At 35.2% G+C, this 16,908-nt stretch overlaps 2 protein-coding genes across 4 annotated transcripts in view; one reads left to right on the plus strand and one right to left on the minus strand.

The window, feature by feature from the left end:
* Positions 1-16,908, minus strand: part of CGGBP1 (CGG triplet repeat binding protein 1) — a 94,576-nt gene that overhangs the window by 66,951 nt on the left and 10,717 nt on the right. The window lies entirely within an intron of this gene.
* LOC105537617 (zinc finger protein 292-like) overlaps positions 1-16,908 on the plus strand; it is a 76,977-nt gene that overhangs the window by 59,865 nt on the left and 204 nt on the right. Inside the window, exons 4-8 of the mRNA XM_011977276.1 lie at positions 3,605-3,740; positions 6,285-6,487; positions 7,180-7,319; positions 12,518-12,659; positions 16,533-16,907. Coding sequence (XP_011832666.1) covers positions 6,371-6,487; positions 7,180-7,319; positions 12,518-12,659; positions 16,533-16,907 — 774 coding nt within the window. The 5' untranslated portion in view covers positions 3,605-3,740; positions 6,285-6,370. The remainder of the gene's footprint in view (positions 1-3,604; positions 3,741-6,284; positions 6,488-7,179; positions 7,320-12,517; positions 12,660-16,532; position 16,908) is intronic.

Raw genomic sequence — 16,908 nt, forward strand, 5'->3', positions numbered from 1 at the left:
AAAGAAATCTTCCTTTTGGAGTAAAACATTAAGAAATGGACTCTGAAAGAAGTGATGGAGTTGTATTTTCTCTCCACCTTTGGCAAAGACACAAAGTTGAATGGAAGTAATTAAGGGGATTATATTTAGCACAGTGTAATGTGGGTATCAATAATAATAGACTGATGACTTAATAAAGGATTAAGTTAAGATAGAGGCACAATTTATTATTTAAGTAAATATTCTAGAAAAATACAATATGTATGGCTGGGTATGGTGGCCCACGCCTGTAATCCCAGCACTTTGGGAAACCGAGGTGGGCAGATCACCTGAGGTGAGGAGTTCAATACCAGCCTGGCCAACATGGTGAAACCCTGTCCCTACTAATAATACAAAAATTAGGTAGGCATGGTGATGGGCACCTGTAATCTCAGCTACTCGGGAGGGTGAGGCAGGAGAAATGCTTGAACCTGGGAGGCCCAGGTTACAGTGAGCCAAAGTCGCACCACTGCACTCCAGCCTGGGCGACAGAGTGAGACTCTGTCTCAAAAAAAAAAGAAAAAAAAAGAAAGAAAAATACAATGTGTATATATACGCTAAGGAGAGAATAAGTTGTGAATTCTACAGTAATTTAAGTGCTTCCTTATTCACTTTGGAGGTGTTACCTTGAATATCATCCAAAAAAGCCACTATTCTAGTTAAGGAACAAGGAGCCAAAAAATATTTGTAAGCTTATTGTTCTTTCTTCCTTTGTCTTTTTAAACAGACCAAAATGAAATCTTTATTTCACCTGTTTCCTATCCTGAGCTGTTCTCTATAGGAGTGCTCTCCAAAATATGGTATTTTTGACCCCCGAAGTGTACATCCACAAAAACACCATTTATAATTCATTTTTATCTTAGAAAAAGGAATGGAAGCTAGTTTACTAATTTTTAACAAAGATCAGCAAGAGTACAAGTATATAATTCATTATGTAATCATTTATGGGAGTATACACTAAATGTGGGAGGTGTAATTTTAAAAGTGTTCCGAAGTTGCCTGTGGGTGAGAGTTGTTAAATATTCAAATTATCAGGGCTTTCCCCTAGAAATTCTGATTCAGTAGGTCTAAATTAGGTCCTAGGAATCTGTTTTTTAAAAAGAGCTCCAAGTGTTTCTTATTTTCAGCCAACTTTAGGAAGTTGGAAATACGTCTTGACTTAGTCTAAGTCCAGTTCTAAGTCCCATAGCACTGACTGATGCCTCACCTATCCTTAGACAACTAGAAAGATGGATTGTCCCATGGCTGAGCAGCAGAACTAAGCTCACCAATGACTCAGGGACTAGTGTCCAACTTACCTTATTTCTTGTGCTTTGCTTGGACCAAAAGATAGCTTATAGTAGTTGAATTTTCAGGGCAGTCATCTGTATGTCTAGAGTAATTTGGGAGCTTGCTACCTTGCTTACCTTGGGAGGTTTCAGGTGATCTTTGTTTTTACCCATGAAGCTGTTGCCAAGAATCATTACAATGTTCCATGTATGTTAAATTCATACCTTTATATTTACCACATATTTAATGAATGCTTTAACATGCTGACATGTGGAAATGCAGCAATTAATTTCATGCCAAGGAAATTAAATGCCCTAAAGTATTTATTCAAACTGTTAAAATACTAGAAGAAATAATAGCTAATGTCTTTTGAGTGCTGCCGAGGTGCTAGGCATTGTTCCAAGCACTCTCCGTATACCATTACTTTACCCTCACAACAATCCTATGAAGTAGGTGTTTTAGTATCCATTTTACAGAGGAATTGACTGATAGAGCAGAGAGGTTAAGTAACTTGCCCATTGTTTATAGGATTTATGTTTGCTTGATTGCTTAATTTGGGACCAACCTTAAATACCTTTTAGAAGATACTTATTTTCATAACGTTTGACTATTTACAAATGATGTTTTTACTTGACTGAATGATTCTTTATTTTAAAGCTTGATTTCTTTTACTACTTTATTCTCTCATAAAACAAGTAAAACCTCTTTTGTCTATTTTACCCAGGAATGCAATGTGGCATATATAAATCACTATATAATCTCAGCAAATTATGAAAGAATATGAGTTTAATAAAAGCAAAGTGTTTGTAGCCACTTTGAATATGTAGCCTTGATTCGTCTAATAAGTAACATTTGTGAAGATATGTTTTTTAAATTCTGAAGCTTTGCTTTATAACTGCTACTAATATCTGAGAGATTTTAATATCTGAGAGATTTTGTGAGCACAGAATTCTGGCAGTTGCTTGTGTTTTGATTGATGTACAATACTCACTTTTTTTTTTTTAACATCGCCAGTTTCTACATCTAGTTTTTTTCTTAACACTTTAGGCTCTAATTTATGCATTTTTGAAAATAATACTTTTACTAGATATTCAGTTAATCTTTTTAAATTGTCAAATTCGATTCTCTAAACCATTTTAAAAAACAATACCTTGGCCGGACACGGTGGCTCACGCCTGTAATCCCAGCACTCTGGGAGGCCGAGGTGGGCGGATCACAAGGGCAAGAGATGGAGACTGTCCTGGCTAACATGGTGAAACCCTGTCTCTACTAAAAATACAAATAATTAGCTGGGCATGGTGACACAAGCCTGTAGTCCCAGCTACTTGGGAGGCTGAGGCAGGAAAATCACTTGAACCCAGGAGGCAGAGGTTGCAGTGAGCCAAGATCGCGCCACTGCACTCCAGCCTGGGCAACAAAGTGAGACTCCATCTCAAAAAAAAAACCAACAATATTTAACAAAGTATGTAATTAATCAGAAAGCATAATCAAACTAAACAAAGCTTATAAATCTAAATCTAATAAATGAGATTTATAAATTCAGTAAACTAAGATTCATTGCTTACAGACTTGTTACAAATTTCATGTTAGAAGTCCAAGCAGATTCTCTGAAAAAACATTTCAAATACCTTTTTTTAAAAACCCAGAAAATGTGTGGACAAATTCACAACTATTGCCCAACTTAACAATACATCTGTATTTTAAATCTAAAGCAGAGGTTGGATTTACTTATTTATAGATTTCTTTAACCTGTCATTTTTTAAATCCCAAAACTGCAAATCTAACTATCCAACAAAGGGAAATAGAATCTCCATCTTGCAGCCTTCTACCACGACTTAGATTATATATTGGGGATCAGGACGGGAGACTTCTGTCTACCTGCCAGCCAGAGAGAGACTGTACATGTAGCAGGCACCCCACGCCCCTGCCGTACCACACACTTTTTTTCTTGTCAGGCTCTTGCCTGCCATTGTTAAGAGGAACTTTATGAACCTTTCTATAAATTTAACTGAACATTTTTCATTTTTTTGCAACCTGGTTCTTTTCCTAGAAATGATGTGTCCCTTAGGTTACACGTCATCCCTGTTTGGGATTTTCTAAGTCTAATTATACAGATACTGCTGTATAACCTTTGGCATTAAAGCCTATTTGTGTTCATGGGGTTTCGACACCCTACTTAGGTTACAGTAGTAACCCTTTCTCTTGTATAATTTAATAGCTGCCTCACTGGCCATCAGTCATTTTACTGACAATGATGATCAAGTTTAGTTTTTAACCCCTTTAAATTCACAGAGCCAAAATGATTTTTCTCTCCTAGGAATGCCAGAATCACCTCCGCAGATATGGAAATGTGAATCTGGAACTGGTGACTCGAATCATTAGAGATGGTGGCCCATGGGAAGATCCAGTGTTGCAAGCTGTCCTTAAAGCTCAGCCAGCATCTCAGGAGATAGGTACTTCAGGAGATTCAAAACCAAACCAACATTTGTGAGAAGCAAATACACTTTCATTTACTAACTAGAGCAGTAATAGTGATTTTTCTTCATTTTATAATACTGAATAATGGGAGTGATGTATTTTCACATTAACAGTGTTTTTGTAACCTGGCCCAAAGTGACTTCTGACACCCGGATCGGTACATTTATTTCTCGTAATGGAAATTCTGAGTGGTAACACATCTACTAGATGTTACTTATTTACAGAGAGGGTATTTTTGTCACTTCAGTTGTATTTTTAAAATCTGTTTAAGTAGGAACATCTTTTTCTGTTTTTTAAGAAACAAAAAGTCTGCTTTTCATGAAAGCATATGGAATCTCCCTTCCCTTACACAGGAAGCTTCATGAGGGCTGGAACTCTGAATTTTTGTCACTACTACTGCATATCCTGTAGCTAGCCCAGTGCTTGGTACAGAGTAGATGCTTAATATAAGTATTTGTGGATTGAATGAACGACCACATGATGAATGTGTGAGTGAATAAGTGACTAACTGAATGAATAAATTTGAATTCCAAGTACTCTAGAGCAGTATTTCCCAAACTTCATGAATTAGAAGTTTTGTCTCATACCCTTACTACCTGCATATTTGATATCACCTCCTGTCCAATCTGATTTAACAGTGGTCCTTTGTAGGCCAAATTTTTCTTTCAAGGCAGGAGGCTTTGTCAACTGCTGTTAGTTAATTCTTTTTTAAAATGTTCCCCACATTATTCCTGAACCCCAGAACATTTTTGGATCACTAAAACTGTAGAGTGTAAGCTCAGTAACAGTGAATAAGCACAAAAGTGTAGAAAACATTTAAAAATGTGGAGAAAGCCAATGGAGTTTAGTTATGAGACAGCCAATGGGGAAAAAACAAGACCTCCCAACCCTGGAACCAGTTAGACCTTGGTTTGGTGAGAAAGACACTTCATTCCACAGATTTTGTTGAGCAGGTTATTTCTGTTAGTCACAGGTTAAGGGGTTAGGGTGAGTTGTGAATGCAGTTAAGTGGAGGAGGAGCTTTGAAAGGATGGGAGGTGGGACAAGACTAGGAGGATAGGGCTAAGGTATATGTGACAGTGTTATAAAGAACCCAAGGGGTAAAAAAGACACTGGTGTTTGAGGTGTGGATCTTGGAAAGGGAGTTAAAAAAAAAGAAAAAAAAAATGAAAAGGGAGAGAGTTGAAGCTGAGGAGGAAGAGCTGGATTACTGAAGAAGTATGAAGAGTCAAATACAGGAAAGGCAAGGGTGACAGACTGGAGAGAATTATGAGGAGACGGCATGTGTCCAGAGGGGAAGAAGCTAGACAAGGACAGAGCTTCAAGAGAAGTGAGGACAGGGGAGAAGAAAGTTTGAGCTTTTAAGGGATAGATTTAGGCTTCATTCGTAGAATCTAGAATAAACCTGTTATTGGTTGGTCTGAGGGCTGATGACCTTTTAGGCTGGGAATTACATTAAAATAATAAATACTCCTTTGACACCTATACTAGCATACCTCACACTTTGGGAAAAGCTGCTCTAGAGCCTCATTGATATGGATGACTTTTCTCTAGTTGGTGATGATTAGGGGAAAGACCAGAGTGAAGTTATCTTTGCATTAACTATACAAGTCAGTATCATATATTGTAAACAGAATTGCAAGACAAATTTTTAAGCCAAAATAAAACATTTGTAAGCACTTTAGAAGCTACTGATTAAATATAAGTAATTAAAATACTTCTGGATTCAAAATCATAAAAATATGGGTTCCAGTTCCTGCTCTGCCACTTAATTATTTGTCCTTGGGCAAGTCATTTGACCTCTCTGAGACTCAGTTTGGCAATCTATAAAGCTAGTATCATAATACCCATCATAAGGTTGTTGTTAGGTCTAAATAAAGTTATGTAGCTAATGGTGTTTATATATTTTAAAATTGTGTAAAGTATTAATTAGTGATTATCCTTAGTGATACATAAATGTATATTAATAAGCAGTCCTATTTGGCACTACTTTTGGATTAATTTTATCTTTAAATAAAATATATTTTCTTGTGATTCAACTTTTTCATTAATTCAGATTACATTTCTATAATTAATGTGAACTAACATGGTTTTAATGTGACAGACTAGGATTGAGCCTTTTAATCTTAAAGAAAATATTGAGCAGTAAGAAGATAAAGTATGTAATCTTAGACTAAAAAGACATAGACCCATGTTACTTGGAACATATTTTAACATATATTAATGAACTGAAAGAAGAAAATTTTTTTTCTTTTAAAATTTTGTTTCTGTTATTTACTTTTTAGACTGAGAAGAAATCAACAAATATTTCTTGAGCACTGTTTTGGTGTCACTCTTATTTTCCTTTTTCCAACCATATAACTGAATATTCTTTTCACAAATAAACTCCTACTAAGGAAAATGCTATTTAAGTAGTTAAATCTAATTAGAAACCATATTTTAGTGGTAAAGTTTCAAAGAACAAAGTTTGAGAGAATCTTTTCTTGAGAGTAATAGAGTCTGTTTTCTTTTTAATATAGTGAACAAATATTTAAGTTCTGAAAATCCACTGTTCTTTGAACTACGTGCCAGATACCTAATTGCTTGTGAACGCATACCCGAAGCAATGGCTCTTATTAAATCTTGTATAAATCACCCAGAAATCAGTAAAGACTTATACTTCCATCAAGCACTCTTCACATGTCTGTTTATGTCACCTGTAGAAGATCAGCTATTCCGGGAGGTATTGTTTGAGACTGATTTTGCCTAGTGCCACTGCACTCCAGCCTGGAAAAAAAAAAAAAAAAAAAAAACCAAAAAAAATAGTAGCCCACTGTTGCTGTTAAATTCCTTTTACAGTAATGCCAAAGATTTAAGGATTACATTATCTAGATGTGTTTTCTTTTGGCACCATAACTTAAGGTCATGTTGAATTAAGTCAAAATCTGATATTAACAAATGATGAAATCAATAAAATATATTCATTAATAAGTATTATTCACATTGCACTTTTGATGTGATGGAGAAGAGGTCAAATAAAAGTCAACAAGCTCACAGCTTGCCAGGAGTAAAAAAAAAAAAAAAAAAACAAAAACCCAAGAAGCATTATGATCTTGCCTTTAAAATAAAGTACTAGAGGTAAAATGCTCATGTTTATTTTGTTTCTTAAGGTGAAGGAATTAATCTTTTCCTGATATGGATCATATGTACCTATAGGTTGTGGACATTAATGAGATTAAAAGTAGTCATTGTAAAATGTAGGTGCTGTACAGTGAAACTATGTAACCATGAAAATATTTCTGTACAAGTCGTCATTGTCTTTGTAGAAGAAAACTAGAAATCTAAGTAATTCATTTTGAATGTTTAAACATTTATTGCAACTAGCTTCTTAGATACTTTTAATGATATGAACTGATCTCTCTTTTCCTCTTACAGCATTTATTGAAAACTGATTGTAAGAGTGGAATTGATATCATCTGTAATGCCGAAAAAGAAGGCAAAACTATGTTAGCCTTGCAACTCTGTGAATCCTTTCTTATTCCACAGCTCCAGAATGGGGATATGTACTGTATCTGGTAAGTGTTCGCAAATAAAGAAACTGAAATGGTAAGATGGGCAACAGAAAGAAAACTGCAGTTTGAACTTTGTTTTTTAAATTGTGTGAAAATATCAAGCTACTTTAAAAAAATTGATTGTGCAAGGAACAATAGTAGATTCTAAGAACTAGAGAATTTAAAAAGAAAATGATAATGTGCCACTAAACTGGTAGTGTAAATGTTTAAGGGATGTGCTATAATGAAGCAATGGTTTGAAATTAAATTTTAAATTGGAGTCTGAGTTTTAAAACATTTAAAACTTGCTAGAATATATGAAGCAGCAGGTTTACCTAGCAATCATGTAATTTAAAATGTAATATGAGTGTTTTAAGGTACCTAAAATAAAAACACTCTTCAGGGGCTATTAAGAATTTCTGTTTCCTCGACTCCAGTACACCCATATACACACATAAACACACAAAACTCTTACCACTTTGCTGTTTCATTATATTCTTAACAGAAAACTAGGTTTCATTTGCTAAACATAATACTCTGAAATGATCATGGGCTATAAACATTTTTTTAAATTCTCAAGTACTTAAAACAATAGCTTGAAGGCATATAGCTGCAAATCATAATACTTCAATATTCTTGGTTAGTTTTTGTTTTTGTTTTTTGGAGACAGGGTTTCACTTTGTCACTCAGGCTAGAATACAGTGGTGCGATCAGAGCTCACTGCAGCCTCAACTTCCTGGGCTCAAGTGATTTTCCTGCCTCAGCTTCCTCAGTAGCTGGGACTACAGATGTGTGCGACCATGCCCAGATAATTTTTGTTTATTTGTTTTGTAGAGACGGGGATTCACCATTTTGCCCAGGCTGGTTTCAGACTCCTTGGGCTCAAGTAAATCTGCCCTCCTCAGCCTCCCAAAGTGCTGAGATTACAGGCATGAGCCACTGTGCCTGGCCCTATTCTTGTTTTATAGATTAAAATCTTCAGACTCAGAGATAAGAGTCAAATAGCTAGTTAGTAGCAGACCTGGATCTGGAAACAGGTAAATTTGTTTTCTAGGGGTTACAATATTTTTATTTAAAATTATACCATGTAAATTGGAATTTCAAATAGAGAAAGGGATTAGGAGGTGGTGGTAAGACATACATATGCCCTTATATACAGTTATGCAGCACCTAATGATGGGGATATATTCTAAAGTAGTATGTCAATAGGCAATTTCCTTGTGTGAATATTGTAGAGGTACAAACCTAGATGGTATATCCTACTGCACATCTAGGCTATATGACGTAGCCTACTGCTTCTAGGCTACAAACCTGTATGGCAGTGTTACTGTACTAAATGCTATAGGCAGTTATAATACAATGGTATTTGTCTATGCAAACATATCTAAATATAGAAAAAGTACAGTAAAAATGATGTTATAATCTTATGTGACCACTGTTGTATATGCATTCTGCTGTTCACTGAAATGTTGTTACACTGCATATAACTGTAATTTTTGAAGTATTATCATTTTTTGATATGTGGTTATTTGGAAACTGAAAACAGTCATGACAGTTATAATAGATCTTTTCCTATGGGAATAGGAATGTTCTCTGCCCTGAGCTATATCACACTATTTAAACAGGGTAACTTTAATTCTTTCATTGTAATATACTCATAAATAACTAGAAACAAGTATACATACACACACACACACACACAAATAAAAGAAAAGAAAAATACATTTTATTTTCTTCTTCTATTGGTAACCCATTTCTACTGTTTAGGGAAGGACCTTAAACATATTATAATGCCTGTCTTCCAGCTCCTGGCCACAGGCACCTTCTAAGAATACAAGCTCAGTGTCTCCAGCTGCCTAACCAAAAAGGAGTCTTTAGCCTTCTTTTTGTCCCTTCCTTCTAAGTAGTATGGGTTCTGATGGCCTACCCTCTTATTTCTTCTACCTCTTTTCTATATTTCTGAATGTTAGAAAAAGTCCCTTTTCTTCCTTCTAGAAGTTAATTTTCACTGTAATTTGATGAGCAGGATTCTTTTCAGCCTCCAAAGTCTGTGCTGTCCATTTCATCCTGGCCTTGCCTATGAGTCAGCTTGTCATTTATCTTCCCTCTGTGTGAACAGAACCGGATCCACAGTTTTACTGTATCCCAAGCCAATGGGGCAAGTTGCTAAACCCATTTCTCTTTCACAATCATTAATAATAATAATAATAGCCACAAATATTTGCTGAGTGCTTCCTATATTCTTTGCTTTATATATGCATATGTCATTTAACCCAGCAAGCTTATGGAGATAATACTGTGTTCAAGCCATTCAATACTGTGTTCAAGCCATTCAGCTAGTAACTAGTGAAGCCAGGATTCAAACTTAGGCAGTCTTCCAGCCTCTGCTATATTAAAATTACTTAAAATAAATGGGTCAAGTTTGAAAAAAAAAAATCTGCATTGTAAGGGTAACTGACCTCATTATATAGGTTTTCCTCAGAAAGTAGATGACTAAATGGTAATATTAATAGTTAATAGGGTCTTGTATTAGTTACCTGAGAAATGTGCTGTGTTTTCTAACGCACACATTGAATAAAAGAAAACGTGTATAAGCTTCATTAAACCTGCTCTTTTGGTCTTCTAAAAGACTATCAATGGTTTTCAGGATTTTTTCATTGTTTTTTGTTTTCCTTCAGAATCCACTGTACAACTAACACCTAAGATCCCATGTTGTAAATCCAGTCAAAATGGAGCTTCATAACACTATCCTAAGATTTCTGCTTTGCCTGCTTTAAAGCAAAAATCCACAGTGGTAGCCTTCTCTTGGCAAACTTATTAGGATATTGCAATGTACATATTACAGGCTTTCAGCATTTAGGGGAAGTATATGCCAGACATTTCACCTAGGTGTTTCAATTATCTCTCTTAATTCTTTGGATAAAGATGCTGAATAGGAATAATCCCAACCTTTATGTATAAGAAAACTGTATATAAAAGAGATAACAATCATACAGCTAGTAAGAAATGGAGTTGGAATTTGTACTAGTTTGCAAGTGATAGCACCTGTGCCTAACTAGTATAGGACAATATTTAGGGTGCAGTATGGGCTACATGAAAGCTACATGGAAGGCCACTGGTGGTTCTCAAAGGTAAGTGCTACCAGGGACACTGACATTGATAATGTTTTTCAAAATCTGTTTCTTTTCTGTCATTTGGCTTCAGTCTCTCTTGCTGCAGACCAGCAGGAACATCAGCAAACCCCAAGCTTAATAGTTTAGAACATCCCAGAGATTCTGACAAGCCTGACTGGGATCATTTTCCCACCCTTGAATTAATATCTGAAGGGGAATGCAGAGGAGGGTCACACAGGAGACATGGCCACTGGCCTTCTACCTTTGTGTTTTAGGGCTTTTCCTAGAAAAGGGTGACTCATTGAACTGGGTGTGCCACTTCAGCTAGTGTATAATGCTGTATTGAGATTTAGGTCTCTCGTATTTCCAATTCCATGTTCTTGCCACTGCATCCACTAAACAATGTGTCATTGTATATATTTAAAATATATTAAGGGTTGGGGAAATAGGTAGGACCTATAAAATATAAACAAGGAAGCATATGATAGGCATGAATCAGTAAGAGGGATCTTTTCTGAAATAGGTATCACTTTAGTTTGGGGTATTCATGAAGGCTTTCCTGAAGAGATACTTGATAAGGCCTTTGAAAGATAAGCTCATCTTAGGCATGAAGTACTTTCCAAGTACAGCAGTCAGTATAAACAAAAGTGAGAATAAATAAAGCAGTTTAGCTGAGAGTAAGGAGTTCCTAAGATTCAAATCCTGAAACTCCTAACTCTAAAACCCACATTTCTATTGCTGTTAACTTTATAGCATAAGCACTAAATGAAATGTGATCAGGGAGGCTGAAAACGGATCAGGTTAGAAACCACTCTAGAAATACACTTGTAAAATTAAAGGGCCTAAAAGGGTAACATTGAGAAAAAGTGATACAGCTGAGGGCAAAAGTATACTTGAAATGTAAAGACACTGCAAGATAAACAGGTTAGAACCAGATGAGGATAGAGGAATGTTTAGTGTCACTGACTGATCTAGGAAAAGATCATCAATTTTGCAGGAATATGATTAGTTCTGAGTGGGTTAAGGTGATGGAAAGCAATGTAAATTGAAACACCCAGGCATGAAAACTGGAAAGCAGTAAAAGCTAGAGATGCGGTAGGAAGGTATGAAACCTCAAGAGAATTCTAAAAGAGTATGAGTGCAAAAAAAGGGGGGATAGTGGACTGAAACTTAATAAATAGCTAGCATGAAATGGAAGTGGAATTTTGGTTTTACTTCTTGTATGTTGCTTGCTGTCATTTTCTGTTTTGTGTTTTCTGTATTGTCTAAGTAGACTATGTGCACCCTCGTGATGGTAATCAAGCCGTCCTTAGACTTAATACCTGTGTGTGCTGAGCTCAAAGTATATGCTCATCACTTTTAAAAACTATTTTCATTAATTATTTTAATACTTTTAGATTATGATGTTTTGTACACTTTTATGACATGTTTTGAAGAATTCTAATTTGCTAAAATGTGATATCGAAATATATCAGCTCTATCATATGATTTGCCTTTGTCTCAAAACCCACTGCTCTTAGCCTTGTGCATCAAATAACAGTGGCTGTATTTGAGAAAAAAATCTGCGTATGAAATAGTTCAAATGGTCCATAGCCTGTCTGTTTAAAAGTATGATATCTGAAACATACTATTTCAGAATCAATACTATAACATACTTACAGTTTTAATCTTTAGAACTTTTGATGTCTTAATAAATTGAAAATGAAAAGTATGAACCATTTCTTTATAAATAGTCTACAACATTGGTTTCCAAATTTACAAGTAAAATATTAATTAAAGGCCAGAATTTATTATTTTTAAGTAATATCAGTATTGGCAAATTAGTATTAGAATTTCTGTTTTGACCCAGTAGTAGAGACATCTTAGGTATGCCAACATATTGTTGGAATTCATTCCTTACCACTGTACATTTGTGATTTCTGATATTTCTTCCTCTCCCAACTTTTTTTAGTTTCATATAGGTAGCAGAAGTAGCTTGGGAGTGAACGTAATACATATTTACACTCATATACATTGCAGCCAGGGCACTATAGAATCAGGGAAAGATAGCTAATGTCTGTATTTGAATAAACTGTATTTTTGATAATTCTCTTTTTTTCTCATTTACAGGGAGTTGATTTTCATATGGAGTAAACTACAGCTTAAATCTAATCCTTCAAAACAAGTTTTTGTAGATCAATGCTACCAGCTTTTAAGAACAGCAATTAACGTGAGAGTCATATTTCCTTTCATGAAAATCATCAAAGATGAGGTAAATAGGATATATTGATCCCTTACGTTTAAAATTCAGTGGCAGTTCACTGAAACTTGAATCTCTTTTGATAAAATTTATTTGATTTTAAAATTGAAGGAAAGGAGGATTTTAAGGCCTCATTTTCCATACATTACATTCTCCTCTGTCCTAACTGCAGACTCTCAACATGGGAGGCTAATTTATTGTTACTTAAAGTTTAACATGGAAGAAATTGCTTCCATTACAACCTTTTTTCTTTTCTTTTTTTTTTTTTTTTTGAGACACAGTCTTGCTCTGTCGCCCAGGCTGGAGTGCAGTGGCGCGATCTCGGCTCACTGAAAGCTCCACCTCCCGGGTTCACGCCATTCTCCCGCCTCAGCCTCCGAGTAGCTGGGACTACAGGCGCCCGCCACCACGCCCGGCTAGTTTTTTTGTATTTTTAGTAGAGACGGGGTTTCACCATGTTAGCCAGGATGGTCTCGATCTCCTGACCTCGTGATCCACCCGCCTCAGCCTCCCAAAGTGCTGGGATTACAGGCTTGAGCCACCGCGCCCGGCCTACAACCTTTTTTCTTATAATTAATTTGTTACTTTCAATATTGTCCTAAATCCCATTTATAGAATCTTAACTAATTTGCAAATAAACTTGGTGTATCTATCGATAATACCAGTTCACTGTCACAGAGAAACTTAGTTCCAGTTTTAGGTCCACTGTTTACGTGTAAAGGAACAATGAATTCTGAGGTGTTTTTGAAACTTAAGGACAAAGTTTTTAAATTGTTTATTTGAAGTAATTGTAAAAATGTATTACCTCTTTCTAAAAATAGTCCTGAATCAAGTTTTTCTTGGGCCACTTGCAAGTGAGTACAATCCTACATGAGTCTTACGTAGACGTGAAAGTGGATCCTGCAGATCTTTTAGTTTTCCCCCCAAAATATCAATAGGACTTTGAGTATAAAGATAAAGCCACTTTACATTTTAGGTAGCACCATTAAACTGAATCTCTATGTTGGTTACTTTTAAATATATAAGGAGGCATCTATTAAATAATACATTTTAATTTTTTTATATTTTTATGCATTTATTACATTCATTATCACATCACTCATTAGATGTATGATCATGTAGTGATCATATTCTCATGGTAATTTTGCTAACTGCATTCATGGTATGCTTATTAAATGGTGAAATATCATTCAAATGCATTCTCAAAGTAAACCTCTCCTTCCAACAAAAGAAGAAAACTATGTTACAGAACATGTCTTAACATTTGATGTGCATTAGAATCACCTGTAAAACTTAATTTTAAAAAATAAACCTGTATCCATATTTTTGTACATGATTCTTATTTGTACCAAAAATTGATATATATTATTATAGAAAGTTTACAATGTGAGTGAGGTTTTGCCAGTCATCACAGAGCTTTCTTCTTTTCACATGTGGGGTAAACCTATGAATATATTATAAAAGGAAAATTCAAAGATGAAATAAGTATTAAAAATACGATGCTTAATAGTTTATACTCCACTAAAAACACTTATTTGTTGGAATAAATCATTCAATTGCCTCAGTACTGTGAAGCGTCATAAATACTGTGTGAGTTCAGGAGACATAGATGGCATATCTAAAAAGGGTTCACGGAGGAAATACTTTAAGCTGGGTTTTCAATGACATGAGAATAGTATTAACATTTGTAGAGAATTTTATAGCTTACAGGGCACTTTTTCCTCATTTTATTATTTGTTTTTCACAACCATCTGGTGACATTAAAGGGTAGCAGAGAAATGTGGGGAAGTGGGTGGGGGATGAGACTAATGCCAGAGACTGTGTGTGGTAGGTGGAGTGATTGTCGGAGATACTTAAAGGAATTTGAATGCAACAATTCATTCATTTCATTGAACGAATTGAAAATTCATAAATATCCTGGAACCATCAAAATATTTCAGGTAAGGAAGTAGCCTGTTCTCTTTTTTGATGATCTTAAGATTTTTAAACGTGAGCATCTGTATACATTATAATTTTATGAGCCAAGATAGAGGACGTAGGCTGGGAGCGATGGCCTACACCTGTAATCCCAGTACTTTGGGATTCCGAGGTGGGCAGATCACTTGAGGCCAGAAGTTCGAGACCAATCTGGCCAACATGGTGAAACCCCGTCTCTACTAAAAATACAAAAATTAGCTGGGTGTGGTGGCTCATGGCTGTAGTCCCGCTACTGGGGACGCTGAGGCAGGAGAACTACTTGAACCCAGGAGGCAGAGGTTGCAGTGAGCCAAGATCGCGCAATTGCACTCCAGCCTGGGTGACAGTGCAAGACTCTGTCTCAAAAAAAAAAAAAAATTGAAATCCAACCTGGCAAACAAGAGTGAAATTCAATTTAAAAAAAAAAAGAGGGGGGGGGGATGTAGATAGAAGTATGGAGAAAGAAAAGGAATTCTGTTTTGAATGAATGGATTTTGAATTTGCTGTATCTGAAAAATCTAGGTAGTAAAGTCTAATTATAATTGACATTTAAAAATAAGTAGTTGGAATTCAGAACGGATTCCAAGTTGTAGATGATGGATTTGTAGGAGCAAACTAAGTAAATGCAATAGGTCCGACTTTCACTCATTCTGCATTTATTCAGAGGTTACGATGTACCAACTTTTATGCTAACTATAGGGAGATATAAAAAATGAAACACTGTCCCCTGTAATTTAGGAATTCAAAGTTAGGAGGTGAGGACATACACATACACAGATATTTATAAAACAAAATTGAAACGTTTTTTAAAGATAAGTTATTCTGGGTGGAAAGAATGGGGAATTTTAACTGTACCTCAGGGCAGAGACCAGGATAAGTGGGAAGAAAAACCTTCAGATTAGAGCTGATTCTCAAAAGAATGAATAGGAGGATCAGTAGGAATTTACTAGCTAAAGTGAAAATAAGATGTGGTAAGTTAAGGTCTGCCTGTGGGAAATCTAAGTAGTTCTGCAGGGTTACACAGCATGTAAGGGACTAAGAAAACGTGAGGCTGGCAAGGTAGTATCCCTCCCTGTAATCTCTACTATACCATATGTAGGCAGTATGACATACATACATATAAATGATGTTAAAGACATTATTATGGTATCTCCTCCAATCAAAATAAGCCTTTAGATTATTCCACACCACTAGAGAGACACTATTATAACTAAGATGGGTCGACAAAAGATTCCCAAGTAAAAGCTGATGCAATTATCCTTGAGTCATCAGTAAACGTTTCAAAGCTTGAGTATTATTCAGATAACTTCTAGGGGGGCTCATTATTCTGAGCCTTATATATCTTATTAGATTTGGAAAGATTATAACTGCCTTCTTTATGTGGGCCACATTTCCCCCCTTTCTAGATAAATAACATTACTTAATAAGCAAAATAAGTAATATTTTTTCATTATAGCACCATAATAAAAGTTCCCATAAGCAGTTTTTTTTTAAGCCTAGTTTATTTCTTGATGTGGAAAATTGATAAATCTGTTAAAATACGTATAATTTTGACCCTTCTCTCAAAAAATATGAGATTTATACCTAAAATAATAAATGGGGGTCTAGAATTCTAAGAAATCTTAATCACCATAAGTTTATGAAACACTGTAAGTCCATTTTGTATTATGGATAGTGGGGCTTGTCAAATGTGAAAATTAAATAAATTAGAAGCTAAAATGCTATCTATTCCACATTATTCTCAAGTTTTAAAAACAGAGAAAGGTATATATTTAAAGAGTTAAACAAGGCTACTAAATATGGAAAACTGCACAATAGAATACTATGTTTATTCAGCTTTCATTTTTAAGAGTTGTATTTTTTAAAGATAGACTAATGTAACCATTTTTTGGGAAAAAAAAAGTAGCACTACTATTTTTATTTTTCCAGGTTGAAGAAGAAGGCTTGCAAATTTGTGTCGAAATATGTGGTTGTGCTCTGCAACTCGACCTTCATGATGATCCCAAAACTAAATGTCTGATTTATAAAACAATTGCACATTTTTTGCCAAATGATTTGGAGATCCTCAGGATTTGTGCACTCTCAATATTTTTTCTGGAGCGCTCCTTAGAAGCGTATCGTACTGTTGAAGAGCTTTACAAACGTCCAGATGAAGAATATAATGAAGGCACAAGTAGTGTTCAAAATCGTGTTCGTTTTGAATTGCTTCCGATTTTGAAAAAGGGATTGTTTTTTGACCCTGAATTTTGGAACTTTGTAATGATTAAGAAAAACTGCGTAGCATTATTGAGTGATAAATCAGTAG

This window comes from Mandrillus leucophaeus, unplaced genomic scaffold (genome assembly GCF_000951045.1).
Source record: "Mandrillus leucophaeus isolate KB7577 unplaced genomic scaffold, Mleu.le_1.0 Scaffold176, whole genome shotgun sequence".
Taxonomy (NCBI): domain Eukaryota; kingdom Metazoa; phylum Chordata; class Mammalia; order Primates; family Cercopithecidae; genus Mandrillus; species Mandrillus leucophaeus.